The sequence below is a fragment of the Chiloscyllium punctatum genome, chromosome 3, assembly GCF_047496795.1.
Source record: "Chiloscyllium punctatum isolate Juve2018m chromosome 3, sChiPun1.3, whole genome shotgun sequence".
NCBI classification, from domain to species: Eukaryota; Metazoa; Chordata; class Chondrichthyes; order Orectolobiformes; family Hemiscylliidae; genus Chiloscyllium; species Chiloscyllium punctatum.
In genome coordinates this window covers 90164733-90182980 of record NC_092741.1, presented here as the reverse complement: position 1 = coordinate 90182980, position 18248 = coordinate 90164733, and the positions used below count along the sequence as shown (strand labels likewise).

Here is an 18248-nt window from a genome sequence, read left to right as displayed (position 1 = left end):
ATTAATGATGTTAGCAATGATCTTATTGAATGGAGGCCAGGCTCAAGGCAAATGGCCTATTCCTATTGCTACATTTTCATGTTCAATGTCCCTAACAGACAAAGCAAATTCACCAAAGAACAGTTACTTTCAAAACTAAAAAGATCTTGGTGATGGAATTATTGCACAGAGATTCATGTCCAGAATCCCCCACAATGTGAGTACCACCTACATGTGTAGCATTGTAGACAACCATCCTGCAGGAACTAGATTCATCCAGGAATTTAATGTATTTGATAACAACAAATTATTAGTTGAACTAACCAAAGCCTGGGAGTAAACCTATTGCCTATCTTGTCAACAGGGAATGGTGTATGACATGCCAAGAAAAAAAATATTTGATGCTCATACTCACAGCTTGTATCTGGAACAATAATTACTAATTGAACAAAACCAAACCAAAGGCAGAGTAAATCCTTCAACATAAGATTGAAACAGTATGCACTACAACTGACAGCAGATACTGAGAATTTATATGGAAGCAATAGTCTAATCTTGGGGTTGACATGTTAGTTATAAACCATATTATGCTGTTATGCCTTATAATGTCATCTGAAATCTTTCAGTACAGAAGCTTTTCAATTATCCTAATTTTCTACAAAGCACAACAGTGTAATTTTGTGCTTTAATATTAGATGCCTGCTTTTCTCAGTATCTGTAATGCCATAAAGTTACTGACGTTGAAATTATATTGTGGGGTAAGTGAGTTCAAATGCTTAAGACATCCATCTAACAGTCCTCTCCTAGGAAAAATGCATTAACTCACTTAAAATAGAGGAGTTAATGCCTTTGCTAAAATAGTAGAATCATGAATTTGAAAAGGCATGCAAGCATTTATGGTCTATTATTCTGCTGCCTAATTTCAAGGCAATTGCTCTTTACTGCTAACCTCTCCCTAGTCTGTGCACTGCCTTAATTTACTTCTTTGCTTGATAGGCACTTTTAATGAATTGAAATAAGGATAGAAACTATTTATACACACTAGGCAAAGTAATATAATTTCAGAATGAACTATGTCATGTTCCTCTTATTACTTAATTTAGTTCAGAAATATATGCACTATTACCTGTGAGTAAATTAGTTAAGCAATGTTCACTCAGTGAAAGGGGATTCCACAATTCTTCTCTTAGTAGCCATGATATGGAGGTGCCAGTGTTGGACTGGGGTGGACAAAGGCAGAAGGTTGGAGTTCAACAGGTTTATTTGAAATCACGAGCTTTTGGGGTACTGCACATTCATCGTCACCTGGCAAAGGGGCCACACTATGCAAGCTTGTGATTGCAAATAAACTTGTTGGACTATAACCTGGTGTCATGTGACTTCTGGCTTCCTTTGCTATTTAGACTGGAACACATTATGACATCACAATGTTATATTATCACCTGGAATATTTGTCAAAATTATCCTGATCTTCTGTCACACATTTGGCAAAATTATTAAATATTACTTGGTTTATTTAAACAGATAGAAGCCATTCAGCCTACTGTTTCTGTGCCAAGCTCCAAGCTCCATCCTTTTCCCTTCAATTTATTTCCTCTTTCGATTCTTAACCAACTATATTTTATAAACCTGAAATGCTTGTGGGAAAGGTGCTGAAATAAAAGGACTCTAGGAGAACCCTGAATTAGTTCTGACCATGAGTTGGCTACCTAAGAATTTCAACAGGCCCCATGGAAAATATGCTGCCTAACACCACTCCTGCTGCTCACAGAACTTCAGATAGGTTGGGGGGTTGGTGATGGTGCCTTGGATTTTATGTGTCACCCACAACTTTTAAACCTGTCAGGTTTAAAATCTACAACACTGATTCACCTCCGGAAACCATATCCAAGTCATTAGACTGTTGATATGTACAAACCCAAAAAATGACATTGAAACAACTATTCAAATCAACAATTCTTGTTGGTGCCTGTCCTCCAGAGTCTTAATCCCACCTGCTTGTTCATTATTCACTTTTATCTGTCGAGCCCACTAACGTAGTCTCTGCTTCAATAAGTAACTCCAATAATTCACTGATAAAGACAAAATGAACACTTGTGACACTTTTTGCTGTATTTAAATCACATTACATCTCAATAATTTGATTTGATTTATTATTGTCACATGTACCTTAGTAGAGTGAAAAGTTTTGTTTTGCATGCAGCACAAGTATCAGCAAAGTGTGTAACATCAAATCTACTATAATGTTAATTAATTAATGTATCTCTTAAAAAGAAAATAAATGATTTTACATACGAATACATCCTCCTTCTTGAAAGTGGTAGAAGCCAAGAGCACATCGATCACATTTCTGCCCTGCCACTCCAGGCTGACATCTGCACTGGCCTTTATCATCACAGTCAAATGATTTAGATCCAAATGAATTGCAATTACAGGGAATACAGCCCCTTGAAGAATGTAGGTAATAATTTTCGCTCTATAAAATGTAAGTAAATAGTTGTCAAGGACCCAACATGAATAGAGCCATAATATTCAACAATATGATACATAGTTAATTACAGACATAGACCTCTCACTGAAGGAATAAATTACAATTAGGTCACAAACCTCCAAATTCAAAATGCAATAAATCAGTAAGTCTATATTTTTTAGAATTATGCATTTGTTTATATCACAAAAGAAATCATAGCACACAAAACTATTGCAGATATTAGTGAATGAATCTGTTTATCATTCGTTGGCCGACTGCTATAACCAAACTGTTAGCCTATTGATTTTTAATGCCATCATGATAAGCACAAAATACTTTTTAATGGAATTAAAAATTGTTAATATGGTTGAATGTGGCTTGAGATGAGTGTAATAACCAGTATAATCTATTTTTAAATACAAATATAAGTTATCGTCCCAAGTCATTTCTCATGGTGAATCAAAGAATACACAATTTTATAAAGCGTAGGAGCATTGCACCATTCATGGAGGAAAGTATTATTCTGCTTCTGAAGACAATGACTATGCTATAACCCAATCAAGTTTAATTATTTTGAACTAAATATTAAATTAAGTCAAAGTTTAATTGCTATTCAGGTCAAGCATTCTTTATCATTTCTTAAAGTATGATTTAATCAGAAGTTATACATTTCTGGTTCCTATGCATGGTATCTTTAATTGCTGAGGGACTTTGCCTTGCTTCACAATTATCTGCTTTTTCTGTTTGCTTTATTATATAAACATTTGGCACAGCAGTGCATGACATACAAAAAGACTTGCATTTAAATAACGTTTTTCATGACGACTGGATGTTTCAAAGTGCCTTATCGTCACTGTTGCAATTTGGGAAATGTAGCAACTGATTTGTGTTCAACATCTTCCCACAAACAGGAAGGTGATACTGACCAGATAATCCAGTATGTGTGACTGATTGAGGGATAAGTATTGATCAGAACACCAATTTAATTCACTTCCTCCTGTGTGCTCAAATAATACCACAAGATCTCTTTCAGCCACATGAGCACAGAGAAGGGGCCTCAAATGAACAATGCAACTGAAAAATAGTGCCTTCAAGTGATGTCATGCTGCCTCCGTACAACACAGGAACGTCATCCTTCATTGTTAACCACAAGCCCCAGAGTGGGACTTAAACCCAGAGTGTGACCCACTGAACTATAGCTGACAATAATATGGTACAAAATGCTTTTTTTTTACATAAGACAATGGGAATGATATACTTTTTCCTGACAAAAAGGAACAGCTGAAAGGGAACAATTGAATTATTCCGCTTTATTCATTTACAGGCTCCAAATCCTATCATGTAATCACTGGGTGAGATTATTAAAAGTTCAAATATTGCTCACCATGTCTGTAACACCTGACTATTTTTTTGTTAAACGTGATAAACGGTTAGAGTCATAGACCTGGACAGCATGGAAAGAGACCCTTCAGTCCAACCCGTCCATGAAGACCAGAAATCCTGCATATATCTAGTCCCATTGGCCCATATCCCTCTAAACCCTTCCTATTCATATACCCATCCAGATGCCTTTTAAATGTTGTAATTGTACCAGCCTCCACCACTTCCTCTGGCAGCTCATTCCATATACAACCTCTGCGTGAAAAAATCGTCCCTTAGGTCCCTATTAAATCCTTCCTTTCTCACCTTAAACGTATTCTGTCTAGTTTTGGATTCCCCACCGTGGAGAAAAGAACTCGTTTATTTACCCTATCCATGCTCCTCACAGTTTCATAAAACCTCTTTAAGGTCGTCCCTCAGCCTTCGACAATCCAGTGAATATAGCACAAGTCTATTCAACTTCTCCGACCTTGGCAACATCCTTGTAAATCTTTTCTGAACCCTTTCAAGTCTCACAACATCTTTCCTACAGCAGGGAGACCAGAATTGCACCAGTATTCCAAAGATGGCCTCACTCATGTCTTGCACATCTGCAACATGACCTCCCTACTCCTGTACTCAATACACTGACTAACAAAGGTAAGCATACCAAATGCCTTCTCCATTATCCTATCAATCTGCAACTCCACTTTCACTGCAATATTTTTGTTCTCATACAATCCTTGCACGATTTCAATCATAATGCTTCATTCAAATTTTCATGTCACAAAGAATCAAAGCATGGTTTACCCTTAGAAGATATACATGCATATATATGTATACATATGCCATAACATAATACAGATGGAGCAGTACTTAATCCAGATAAGAGTGGAGTAGGGATGGACAGTGTTGGTGGTAGCTGTTGATTGGGAGGTAAGCCGGAGGAGGCAGAAACACATTCTGACTTTGGTACAGTTAAGGATGGAGAAGATCAAGGATGAAATTCCTTCTTGGAGGCCAAAAATCAGAATCTCGATATCAAGAAATGTTTTTCTGATTTTGCCCTCAAGCCTTAAATGACAACTTCAGAACTTTGAGGGGCAATTACATCTCACTTAAGCACTAACTCACCTTATTTATATACGACTTTCAATTATTTTCTGCTTCGCCAATAAATTAGATGACGCAAATTTGCATCATGAGAATCAGAGCAGTTACCCAGAGACTGCAGCTTGCTGATTGTGCATCCTGCTTCACAAATGCTCTTTGTGCCATGACCACTGTTCTCCTCAACCCTTCATCCACCCAAGCCAGTATTGGTAAGCAACTAGCTTCATAGATTATCATGCCATCCCTTGGATCAACTCATACACTACGTCAGCCCTTCCATATTTTCCTCTGCAGCTCAGGGACATCCACACCTGGGAGGCTGTCAATTTCTATGCAGTTCTTACTGAATACTTAGTGCACACTCACTGATTCCAATGAGTTATGGTCTACTTGTGGCTCACATTGGCAGTGAGAGGCAGACAGCTTGTAACAGTGGGCAGCACTGAACAGACAAAGGGGTGGGCACAATGCTGTGTGGCATTGGGCTAGGTCAATGTCACACCTTCAGAATGTGACAGCAGGTTATGAAGCAAAACCTAGACATGGATTAAGCAAACGGCCATATGTAAAAGTCAAAGGAGAGCAGGCCTCGGTGGGGGTCAAAGTAGACTACCATTAGGTTAGGGGGTAATGCCACAGATAGTCAAAGGACTCATCTAATTTCAGTCCGTGAGGTTGGCTGGGGTCAGTCAAGCAGGCGCTCAGTCTTTTTAGAGCCTGGGGATCCATGTTATCTTCATCCAGAGATTGGGCCACAGTCAGTTCTGCAGGTCAAATGGAATCAGTCTGGGGATAATAGGTAGGTCAAGGTATTGAGAAGACATCAGTCCAAGGGGGTGGACCAATTTCTCATTACAATAAACAAAGGGAGGAACTAAGTATGATGGAAGAGCAGCTCGTGCTAATGCATGAGGAGGAGGGGTGGTGTAGTGCCCCCAGTGAGTGAGTATGAAGTGCAGGGGCAGGAAGGGTTGACTTTTGGAGGATGAAGTGATGGGAGGCATTGAGTGAACATGATTCATGTTGAAAGTTGCAGTCCATGAGCCTTGCTCAGAGGTGTGTGGAATGGCAGAGTAGTGATAGTAATGTAGTAAAGAGAAGAATTATCATTTTTCTTTGTAGATTGCAGAATATCACTGACTATACTCCTACACTGTAGGCATCCCTTTTCATCCAGGACACAGCACTGACTTGGGTGACAGTTTGGATCCAGGCTGGCTTGGTCTGGTGTCTTGGCCTTCTGTGGCTCGACATGAGAAAAAAAGATTGCTGTCCTCTCCATCATCCCATCTCCCAAAACCTCTGCAAAATAGGGTGTGAGCTTTCCTTTTCTCTGAGTCATCATGAATGTAGAGGCTCTGATATGACAGAGTGAGGACCAATCCTGACCTGTTGAGTGAAGTGTTGTGCAACTGTGCTCTAAATAGTATGCCAGAGGTGAGAATGTCAGAAGATTGCAGCAGTGTCATGTACTTCTGTCTTTCCCATCAAGAAAGGCATCCAAGAATCCAAGTGCATGAGGTAATGATGTAAAGAATGAAAAACTATATGAGAACAGTCACTTCCAGTCATGGTGGTCAGAGCACCATGAATCCCAAAATGATAAACACTCCAAGTGAAAATGAATACATTCTGCCCCAGTCTTGGATAATTTTCTAAACATTGGAAACAACACCTTGTAAAATCATCCAAACGTTACTTGTAACAAAGCTACTAGAATAAAATAGTCAAACCATAACAGCAGCACAAAGGATGAGCAATGGCAAATGAAGAGAAATGTGATAAAGAAGCAAGGTTATTGTGCATTATTCTGTTCAGCACTAAGCTGTATGCATCTTAACAAGAATATACTTGCAATGCTGCTGCAATAAATTCTAATATACTTTGTCCTAGTTCCAAGAATATTATGCCTTCTTGGTCCTTTGGGATTGAGGCGAATTGTTTCTGCTCTAGTTTTCTGGGTTCTAAGACAGCCAACAAATTGAATGCTTGCTCCACCCAGATGTCGGGTGGGTGGTGTTTGGAGGATCAAATAGATGAGTTGGTGGAGGTTTGTGCACCCTCACTGATGTCTTGACATTGCCTCTGCCTGCCTATACATTAGGGTCTAATTCTCAAATGAATTTCCTCCACTTTGGTCAGTCACAAGTCAGGAATGCCGATGGGTTAACAGGGATGTCTGACCTCTTCACAGACGCTCTGAGGAAATACCTAAAACATTCCTCTTCCCTGAAAATGCTGCCTTAGCCAGCAACACCCACAGGTCACAAAAAAAATCATACAAGTTATAAAGCTTGGTTATTTACCTGGAAATGGTTGTAGATGTGGTACCCTACAATCCAGCTGGAAAACTGAGGGAGCAAGACTATACTTGGCAGGTTATCCTGCAGCAGTTTAAGAGGCATTGGGACTTTAACTGGTTCAGTGCAATATTTCCAGTTCAATCTGGAGGAAGCCAATCAGAATAGCTCCATCAACGGAATTGGATGAGATGTTAACTTGGAGTCCTTTCCAGGGTTAAACTGAAAGATGTATTGAGGGGTGTGAGGTCCAGGTTATTGAGAGCTTTGGGTAGGAGAGGCCTCAGTTGGACTTAGAATGAGTCCAAAGCAGCCCACGAAGAGGGTGTCAGATCCACCTCCATTCGCAGGTAAAACACCATCTCAGGGAGGCAGTGGGTGATGGGTATAAGACTGCTGCCTTGGTAGTTGATTTTTCATAGTCCCACTACCTCCCCTCACCACCTTGAAGCTTCCCCCTTTGAGTTCTTGAATGGCACCCTTTGAGTTCTGTTAATTCCCCGATCATCAAATTGAGCAATCACTGTTTGAATGGAATGTTGGGTTTATATTTGACACAAAACATTTAATGACGAGATGAAATAGGCCCAGGGCAAAGAATGATTAGAAATTAATGGAAATAATGTACTTGTAATGTCATAGTCTGGAAATAAATGCGGCGCATTTGATACATTAAAAATGTTATTTTGCACACTTTGGGGGAAAAGTGAAGTAAATTTTGGAGTATGTATTGTACTACATATATGTTCTCATCATAGCTGAATTATCCCTATTAATGACTGCAAAGCCTTCTCAATTTTAACCTAATGAATCAATTAATAAATAAAATGTCGTAATTTGATTGGCATTTCAGTCAATTAATTTTCAACTTTGTATCAGGATTGACCTGAGTACTACAGACTAATGCAATTCACACCATGCAAAACTACTACTTTTCAAGCATGCAATCAGCAAAATCTTTAAGTATTCACATTTTTATCAGTAGTGATTCCGAGCAAAAGAAAAATTGCACAAATGATGCAACTGAAAATACATTTAAAGTTTATGCACCTTTTAATGGAGTAACACAAGACAGGGAATTGGAAAAAATATAATATGGCTCTAAGCATCACTTTTACTGAGGAAATAATATTTTAAGTGGTTCTTTTATCGTTACAAGTATGAAATTCTGGATCAGAAACTTGGCTACCAATCCTAATGGAGCAAAACGTAAAAAAAAATGCTCTGAACAACAGATTTTTTTTGTTTGGAATCATAGGAATCCAACACTAATTGTCCATTTTCAATCACCCTGCAGAAAGTGGTGCTGAACTGCCTTCCTGAACTGATACTTGGGTCGAGGAGTACCCATTGTGCTGTTAAGAAGAAAATTTGGCTGATTGCCCTAAAGAAGTGGCAATATTTTTCACAATGGTGTGTGACTTGGAGGGGAAATTGCAGGCTGTTGTGTTCCCATGCATCTGCTGCCCTTATCCTTCTAGGTTAGTAGAGGTTGTGGTATTGGAAGGTGCTATCAATGAAGCCTTGGAGAGTTATTGCAGTGCACCTTGTAGATGGCACCCAATGCTGCCACTGTGCACCAGTGGTGGAGGTAGTCAATCATGGCATTGGTGGATATGGTGCCAATCAAGTGAGCTGCTTTGTCATAGATGGTGTCAAGCTTTTTCAGTGTTATTGGAGCCGCACCCATCCAAACAAGCAGACAGCATTCCACCGTAGTCCTGATATATGCTTTGTAGGTGCACAAGGCAATGGGGAGATGCGAGTTGAATAATCCCCTATGGAATCCCAGTTTTTGACCTGCTCTTGTGACCACAGTATTTATATGGCTGGTCTACTTCAACTTCTGGTCAGTGGTAACCCTGCAGGGATTTATCTAGTTGAGGATTTGGCAATCATAATACCATCTAAGTTCAAAATTAGATTCTCTCATATTCATTATAAATTTTTTCATTTTTAGAATCATTTCTGTGACAAATGTTTTCATGTCAGCAAAAGTTTGATTATAAAATACATATATACTGTAGAGCTTTGCTCATATTCCCTCTGGTGATGCTAAGCACAAATACTCACAAAGTGGTTTGTGGTCAGTGAAGCACTTCTAAACTCATGTGTTGCTCTATAATCAGTGTGAAGAAAAGTAGATTGCTCAAGTCTTAGCTAGTGTTAGAATTGTTAGGCATAATTCTACTTTAAGACACAGACTAGGTAAGTTGAACACATTTACCACCTTCTTGGCATTACACAGAGACATTTTGAGGCCTGGATACTATTGCCTGTGAGATATGGTGGAAACTGGATAACCTGCTTGTTGGTTTGTTAGTCATGGCTAAGCAAGATATAAGCCAGGTTCCAAGACTGGGTGTTTGGTCAGCACTGAAGAGTAGGAGTTAAAAAGTGGGGTGCTGGAAAATCACAGCCGGTCAGGCAGTATCCGAGGAGCAGGATGGTCAAAGTTTCGAACATAAGCTATTCGTCAGGAATGAGAAGAGCTCATTCCTGATGAAGAACTTATGCTCGAAACAGCAACTGCCCTGCTCCTTGGAAGCTGTCTGACCAGCTGTTGTTTTCCAGCACCACAGCTTTTGACGCTGATCGCCAGCGTCTACAATCCTCACTTTCTTCCACTGAACAGCATGAGGTGATCCTAGAAATGGGTGCTTGTTCAGCTCTTTCTGACCCCACCAGAGATATTTTTTGAAGGGTCTCCATTGGTCGCTTTAAGGATCATACCCTAGATGGTGGCAATTGGAATACATTAATAAGTATGATGACTTATGAACAAACATCATTTTTCAGGTCATTGTTACCCTGTTTACAGCCAGCAGGGGGCACTGGAAATCAATCCTGTTGTGGAAGAATGTGACCTAGAGGCAGAAATGATCCGATCTCTGTTCAGCAAAGCCCTGCGCACATCAGCTGTCTTTTTTGTTTGATTGGGTATCATGTTTCAGTTATTATGCCCTGGCTCTTTCCGTTCCCCAAGGTTTTGAATGTACTCTCACAGCTAGCAGAATTGTGTTCTTTTTTGAATATAATTTTAATTGGAATTTCTTCTACTTTTCCTAAGAAAAATTTATTTTACTAATGACTGTGTTTGTTCTTTATTCTTTTGCTGAAATCTATTGTCTTAATTTAGTACTACTATTTTTCACCTGAGCTTTCAGTGTCCAATGACATTGGTAATGATACTGTCAAAACAAATTTCAGTGACCATTTACAATCGCTTTCTTTTTATTCAGGCACTCAGTCTGAAATAATCGCTAACAATAAATAGGAAATAGCTGAAAAATTATTGAAATTATGGAACACAATTTAGCTAGGCAATTTCCATTCATCATTTCATATTAAACATTGACTTTAAATTTACTGACACTATGCAATATATTTTGAAAGCAAATCATCCAACATTTTCACTAAATGTCTACTTTATGTGATCTGTTGTGTTTAGAAGAGTGAGGAACAGTTTAACTTTTGCAGCGAGTCAGCATCAAGCATATGCTGATCAGGTTTTGTACGGGTATAGAATATAGTTCTAGAATAAGGCTCAACTTCCTAATCATGGAACTGCATGGAACCCTAAAAATGCCTTACAGCATAATAGCAACATTTTCCATCTATATAGTAGCCTACGAAGTACTGCAAGTACTACAACTTTCTGTTTAAGTCTGGACAGTTTTATGCTTGGTGTCTTGCCCAATGGAAGTTAGGCTCAGCTGTCTCAATTTGCTTAATAGACTACACTAGTGCCAGTAAAGGACAGAAAATATTCACTTCATCTATTTAAGTTGGACTCAAATGCAGATTCAAAATTTTTAATACTATATTGCTCTGTAAAAACATGCAATTGCATCAATATTTCAAAATATTACATCTCTCAAAAAAAAAGAAATGCAATTCTTTTTCTTAATCCACACTGCAAATCTGAAGGCAGACACAGCACACAGGCATCATGCACTTTTACCCCTCTGGTAGAGGCTGTGGCAGGCTTGTATGCCCCCCGTGGACAGCCACCAATGCCAGTTTCCCACCATCGTCGACGTTGGATTTGAATTGGTTTTGCCATCTCTGAACCCTCATCGTATTGTTGTTCATAGAGCTGTCTGTTGAGAGCACAGTGCTTCCCCAAGAAACCTGGTTTACAGATACAGGTCCCTGTTTGGTCACACCGGAGTGACATGGAACCGATGGGACTGCACAGACATGGCATGCAGACCTTCTTTTCATGGTCCCACCAGCAGTTGGGCTTTAAAGTCCATAGAACAATACATAAAAGAAAACCACAAGATGAAAGCATAAGCAAGGTGACCAAACAAACAAACATGAATTATTTCAAAAAAAAACCTTCAAAAATCTGTGGACGCTGCAAGTCAGAAACAACAACAGAAATTGCTGGGAAAACAGCAGGTCTGCCAGCATCTGTGGAGAGAAAGCAGAATTAATGTTTCTGCTGAAGTTCTGAAGAAGGGTCACTGGATCCAAAAGTAAACTCTGCTTTCTCTCCAGAGATGCCACCAGACCTGTTGCGTTTTTCCAAGAATTTCTAAATAATTTTCAACTCTGACCCAAACTGCTGTAAGATGAGCAAAGACTTGATAAGCTCTCATAATAATAGAATAAGCAGAATTGAATGGCACGTTGAACAGATTTCAAGTTATTCAAAACCCACAGAACTATAGTAAAACCACAGCATTGATTGATTTCTTTCAATTTTCTTTTCATTTGTTTTAGTCCCACAGATTTTAACGAAAGACCTTCCATTTCTATAGCTCTGTACACAACCGCAGGACATCCCAATGCACTTTATAGATAATGAAATATTGCCAACGTTGTAATGTTGGAAATATACTGCAACCCATTGTTGATTAAGGTGTAAGAACCAACAACCTTCCAGTCTCCTGGGTATGCTCCTCTGAAATGGTAGATTTGCTGTCACCATCCCACCAGGCTAGGGACCTACAGGGTTTGATTAGATTAGACTCCCTACAGTGTGGAAACAGGCCTTTCTGCCCAACAACTCCACACCAACCCTCTAAGGAGTAACCTACTCAGGCCAATTTCCCTCTGACTAATGCACCTAACATTATGGGCAATTTACCTTGGCCAATTCACTTGACCTTGGTTTGCTTGGTTAGTACGGTAGAGGGAAACCTCTTGATAGTCTAATGAGAAGATTTTCTAGCCTTAAACAAGCCATAATCCATTGGTGTATTGACATTATTACAGAATTTGGATTGTGAAGTTTTAGTCTGTTCTTTCAACAAGCCTATATGACTCCATCATAATAGGTGCTGATTAAGGTAGTCCTCAGCATCAACCCTTTCAAACTCATTTGCCCTTATACAGCAAGGGGTACAGAAAGTGAGATAGTGATGCTTCCTCTGGTGAACTCCTCATTTTAACATTATTGCCAAAAAAACTGAGAACTTCCAACTTTCTATGAATGCAGGAAAATAAGGGACAAATAACTGTTAGAAAGCTGTAAGTCTGGACCTCATGGAAGTAGGCAGTATACAGATATATATATGTAGGGAGATAGGCCATTTTGGATACTTGTGATGTTTGGACCGACAAAAAGAGAAAAAAAGAACTCTACTATTCAGAACAATCCAAAGTTTAGATGTAATCGTGTAGACAAGTATTACCCACTAACTAATATAATACACATTAAAATGGTGATCCATGTTCCTGATGGGCAGCAACGTTCAAGGAGAATCCAAGCTATTGAGATTACAATGTTGTTTTCCTCCGATTGAATGAGCTCCTTTCAAGCATAATTTCCTTAGTCAGATTTAATGCACTGAACTTTTGTGACAACTTACACTTGAAAACACATTATTATTCCAAGTCAAATTTTATTCAAACACTTGTCACTCCAATCTTAAATTCATTATCAGCTATCAGGAAATTATTGACATAAAATACCTTTGAAAAATATTTTAATTTACAGGACTAACTTTTCCAAACTTTTAATTCCTAACTTAAGGTTTCCCCGAGAAACTTTAAAATATTGATTTACCAGTTGCGAAAATGAAAGAACATAGAAAAACATCAATATTCAACTTATCAAATTCAAAAGATATTCTAATATTAATTAGCAACAAACACATTGATTGATTTACAGATTTCTATACATTTGCTCATAACCCGGCAATGAAATGTTGGGAGCTGTATAAAACTTTGGTTAGGTCACAACTGGAGTACTGTGTGCAGTTCTGGTGACCACACTACAGGAAAAATGTGATTGCATTGGAGGAGTTGCAGAGCAGATTTACCAGAATGTTGCCTGGGTTTAGCTTTGAAGAGAGGTCAGATTAGCTCAGGGTTTGTTTTCTTTTGAGTTGAGAAGGTTAATGGTGGACCTGTATAAGATTATGAAGAGCAGGGACAGGATGGATAGAAAGCAACTATTCCCCTTAGTTGAAGGGTTAATGACAAGGGGGAACACTTTTAATGTGAACAGTGAGGTTTACAGGGGATTTGAGATAAGTTTTTTTTCACACAGAGGGTGATGAATATCTGGAATGCATTGCTGGGATGGTAGTAGAGGCAGGTGACCTCACTGCCTTTAAAAAGTACATGGATGAAAACTTAAGTGTCATAACATTCAAAGCTCTGGGTAAAGTACTGGATAGTGGGACCAGTGTCGATTCAGACTCCATTTCAGATTTGATGAGCCAAAGGGCTTCTACTTTACTGTACAATTCTGATATAAGTGCAATCATACAGAAAGTATTTAAATGCATGATGCACTATAGTTGAGCATAAATTGGAGCATGGCTGAGAATTATAACACAGGTCAGTATAATTTATTAATCATTGCATAATATCATTGCAGTTTTAACACTGATACATTTCTGATTAATCACAAATTAAAACTACAGTGCTTAAATGAGGCTTGACAATATTTTGACATTCAGCAGAGCCAATACAGTCTGCATGGTCTACTGCAGGGAAAACAGGACATGGGATTATAGGCAGAAACAAAAAACAACAGAAGGTACCAATGGCCCTGGTTCTTCATTTGATTTGAACTCAATTATTTGATACAATCAGAAGATTCCTACACTACATAATTTAAGTATTGCAAGGTAACTCGAAATGTATATGAATTTATCAGTTGTATGGAACTATTGCTATGTTGAACCGTGAAAGAAATTTCAAAATTCCCTCGCATAATGTTACCATATAAATGCTTAATGTGTTATCAAATTGAATTGTTATTTTACCAGTAATTTTAACTATTAATTTGAATTTGATTCAAACGGCATGAAACATAATTTCAATCAAGCTATAACCAGTCCACAACAGTGGACATGATCTTGCTACTTACAACTAGGATCCCATTGCCATCACTCACTGGTGACTTGGCTAGAATATGCAGAGTTAGATGGGATTACTGTGAGTGCTTTGTAACTAACTGGTCTGAAAGTCATGAAAAGCAATCTGTGGGGCCAGCAGGAGATGTGAGACTGTAAACTGGGGAAAAAGAAATTGACCTGCTCATTGGATATCATCTAAATGTGGGTTTTAGTTTCATCATTCACAAAGTCAAGATGTCTTTTTCCTTTCAAAGAATTAGTCATCAATCCATGATGCAGATGGTGTTGGAACAGTGTAGGAACTTGCACCCTCTCAATATCATGGATTTTGGAAATGTAAAATCTGTTTCATGGAAAACCCTCTGGCATTGCTGTTACCCAACATATTTGGATTCTGACAGATTATCAGATTGTTTTTTGTCAAATCTGTTACTAATATGCCAAGGACAGCTGTGAATTTTCTTTCTGTTACTTTAATTCTATCCTCAAAGGAAAACATACCTTTTAATTTACTCTCTGGAGACAGAATTGTAGTTATAAGAGATGTCGAATACATTTGCTGCTGAAGTGTTTGAATTTCTATAAGCAATACCTACCAAACAATGATCACATTGTCTTCCTACAACATTGTGTTTGCACTGGCACTGTCCAGTCTGCTTGTCACAGAGCTCAGCAACGGATCCATTGACATGACAGTCACAGGCTTGAAATAAACAAAATTGGTGTTATTACAAAATAAACTGAGCACTTTTGTTTCAGCAATTATGCTTAAGTTGAATAAAATCACACTTCATATGTCTATTAACATATCTATGTTCAGGTGATAGCACTCAGAAGCTTCTAATTTGTATTCCAGCAGAGGGTCACACAAACTGATGTATTAAAGCTAAGAATAAGAATGAAATTATTTTTCGATGAAAAACATATAGCATCCCTAATGACCTTGTGTTATAACCTTAATGTCAATGTGAACTGAATCAGTCATAGAGTAAATCTCAATAATTACTTCAGTTGTCTGATATCTGACAGCCTAGCAGAACTAATCTCAAAACTATTTTTTGTGTCCATTACACACAAGTCAAGAAATCAGGTTGTTAGAGATAAAGGATAGTTCATACTGTCTAATACAACTGTATCTCTTTGCCAGTTATGACTGGTGTCCCTACTATAGGAAAGATATGAAACCTGCAAGGGTTTACAAAAGACTTTCAAGGATGCTGCCAGGATTGGAGCTATAGGAAGAGGCTGAGTAAGCTGTGGCTGTTATCTTGGAGTGTTGGAGCCCAAAGAGTGACCTTACAGTGGTTTATAAAATCATGAGGGGTATAGATAGGACAAATAGACAAGGTCTTTTCCAGGATGAGGGGGTCCAGAACTAGAGGGCATAGGTTTGAAGTGAGAGGGGAAAGATTTAAAAGTGATCTAATGGGCATTTTTTATGCAGAGGGTGGTGTGTGAATGGAATGAGTTGCTTAAGGAAGTGGTAGAGGCTGGTACAATTACAACATTTAAAAGGCATCTAGGGATACATGAATATGAAGGGTTTAGAGGGATATGGGCCAAGCGCTAGCAAATGGGACTGGATTAATTTAGGATATCCAGTCAGCATGGATAAGTTGGACCGAGGGGTCTGTTTCCGTGCTGTACATCTCAATGTCTTTACAACATCTTTATAGATATTGAGGAACAAAAACACCTTTGAAAGTGCACTATCATTTGGCCGTTAATACTCCCTATTTAATATTACATTGAGGACACAGAATTTGTCGAAGGCATTAGATAGTAGGGCTATAATGCAAATATGTCACGGAGAATTTGTTTTCTTTAATGCTTGTCTCTCTGTAAATTAAATGCTTTAACGTCTGGAATATTAACAACTGAGGTATGATGGTCTCAATACAATTAAACATGTGTCAAAGTAGTGCTTAGCTTCCATTCAATTAAAAAAAAGACTACATGCTGTTAGACCTTGAATGCTTTTTCTACTTGGAGGGCATGAATTTTAAATTTGCAGAGCCATCCAAATCATAATTATTGACTGATTTTGGCTAAAATGAAAAGAACAGGTGGATTTTACAGGCTGGTGAATAGAATAGGTTTTAAAAATAATGGAAAACTCATCCATCACAGTAACTATGCAAAGTGCAAAAATTATTTCCTCACACTTGATTCCTAGAGTTATACAGCACATTCCCTTCAGTCCAACTCATCCATGCCAACTAGATATTCTAAATTAATCTAGTCCCGTTTGTCAGCACCTGGCCCATATCTCTCAAAGTCTTTCCTATACCCATCCAGATGCCTTTTAACTATTGTAGATGTACCCATCTCCAGCATCCCCTCTGCCAGCTCATTTCATACACTCTGCATGAAAAGGTTGCCCCTCAAATCTCTTATAAATCTTTTCCCTCTCACATTAAACCTCTAGTTCTGAACTCCCCTATCATGGGGAAAAGACCTTGGCTACTTTCCCTATCCACTCATGGTTTTCTTAACATTCGTAAGGTCACTCGTCCGCCTCTGATTCCAGTGAAAAAAAACTCCCATCTTTTCAGCCCCTCCCTTTAACTCAAATCCTTCATTCCCAGCAACATCCTTGTAAATCTTTTCTGAACCCTTTCAAGTTTAACAACAATCCCTGTCCTTTTGCCTAACCTGATTTCATATTAAGGCTAACACATTTTCCAAGTTTTCTCACATTAAACAGCAACATATTTCTGTTTTCATTTAACTTGACCGTATAGCTGGGCCAGTTGTCCATTTTTAATAATAAAAATGGTATAATCTAAGTAACTAGTTGTAAGGGTTACAAAATATTGAAAGTATCTGCATATGTGAACATATTTTTGTGACCTCAGAATTTTCCAAATTACTTTGTAATCAATAAATCACATCAAAAATACATTATTGTTTAACAATGTACCTTGAATCATGACAACAGTTTTTAATCAAAGCTATTATAGAGGAGTAGAAGCTACAATAATGAAAAATGCATGGATCATTGCTTGCTTTGATGCTGTCAAGGATTTACTAATGAATCTGAAAGTTCTAACTGGTTTATTAAAAGGAAGTATGACATGTTGTAAGCAAAGTTACAACTGATTCCTGTGCACACAGACTTTTTTTTAAATTTTAATAACATCAGTTTCTTCAACAGCTGACAGAATAATATAATCAAAAGGAGACATGGGGCAATTTTCATGGCATTTTTAATGTTCGCATTCCTACTGTAATTAGAAATATAATAAAGACATTTTCATTCAAACAGCTGTGAATCCTGCTGAGATTTGAATACAATGAATTCTAGACAGTCAAAGCATAGCAAAGGGACAGAAAATTAGCAATTTGGTTGCTGTTGTTTGGTTTCTTTTGTGGATTTTTTTGCAGTTGACAGCTCTTTGAATTCTCTAACAATAGAAGGAAGGTCACAAATGATAAACCAGTTTGGTTGCGTGCTCTGGTTTAGAGATAGCTTTGAAAATATAATACAAATAATAGTGAAAGAACACATGGATCCCACTGTTCATATTATATCACGCTGATTTATCAGCATACAACAACACAAAAGATAACAGCACAGAGGCATCCTTTATTTTGATTTTTGTTGCTCATTGTGGCAGTGGCAAATTATCTCATCCAGGTGCAAGCTTATTAATGGCACCAATCGTCAACTCAGATGGTCCAATGATTTTAAAAGATTGGCCT

The 18248-nt window shown here is 38.2% G+C and overlaps 1 protein-coding gene across 3 annotated transcripts in view; it reads right to left on the bottom strand.

The window, feature by feature from the left end:
* lama2 (laminin, alpha 2) overlaps window positions 1-18248 on the bottom strand; it is a 387170-nt gene that overhangs the window by 146047 nt on the left and 222875 nt on the right. For 2 of the 3 annotated variants that reach the window (XM_072556030.1, XM_072556031.1), the window contains exons 20-22: window positions 15140-15246; window positions 11186-11467; window positions 2275-2455 (exon numbers count right to left, since the gene is read on the bottom strand). In XM_072556030.1, coding sequence (XP_072412131.1) covers window positions 2275-2455; window positions 11186-11467; window positions 15140-15246 — 570 coding nt within the window. The remainder of the gene's footprint in view (window positions 1-2274; window positions 2456-11185; window positions 11468-15139; window positions 15247-18248) is intronic. The other variant, XM_072556033.1, reaches the window with a different exon arrangement.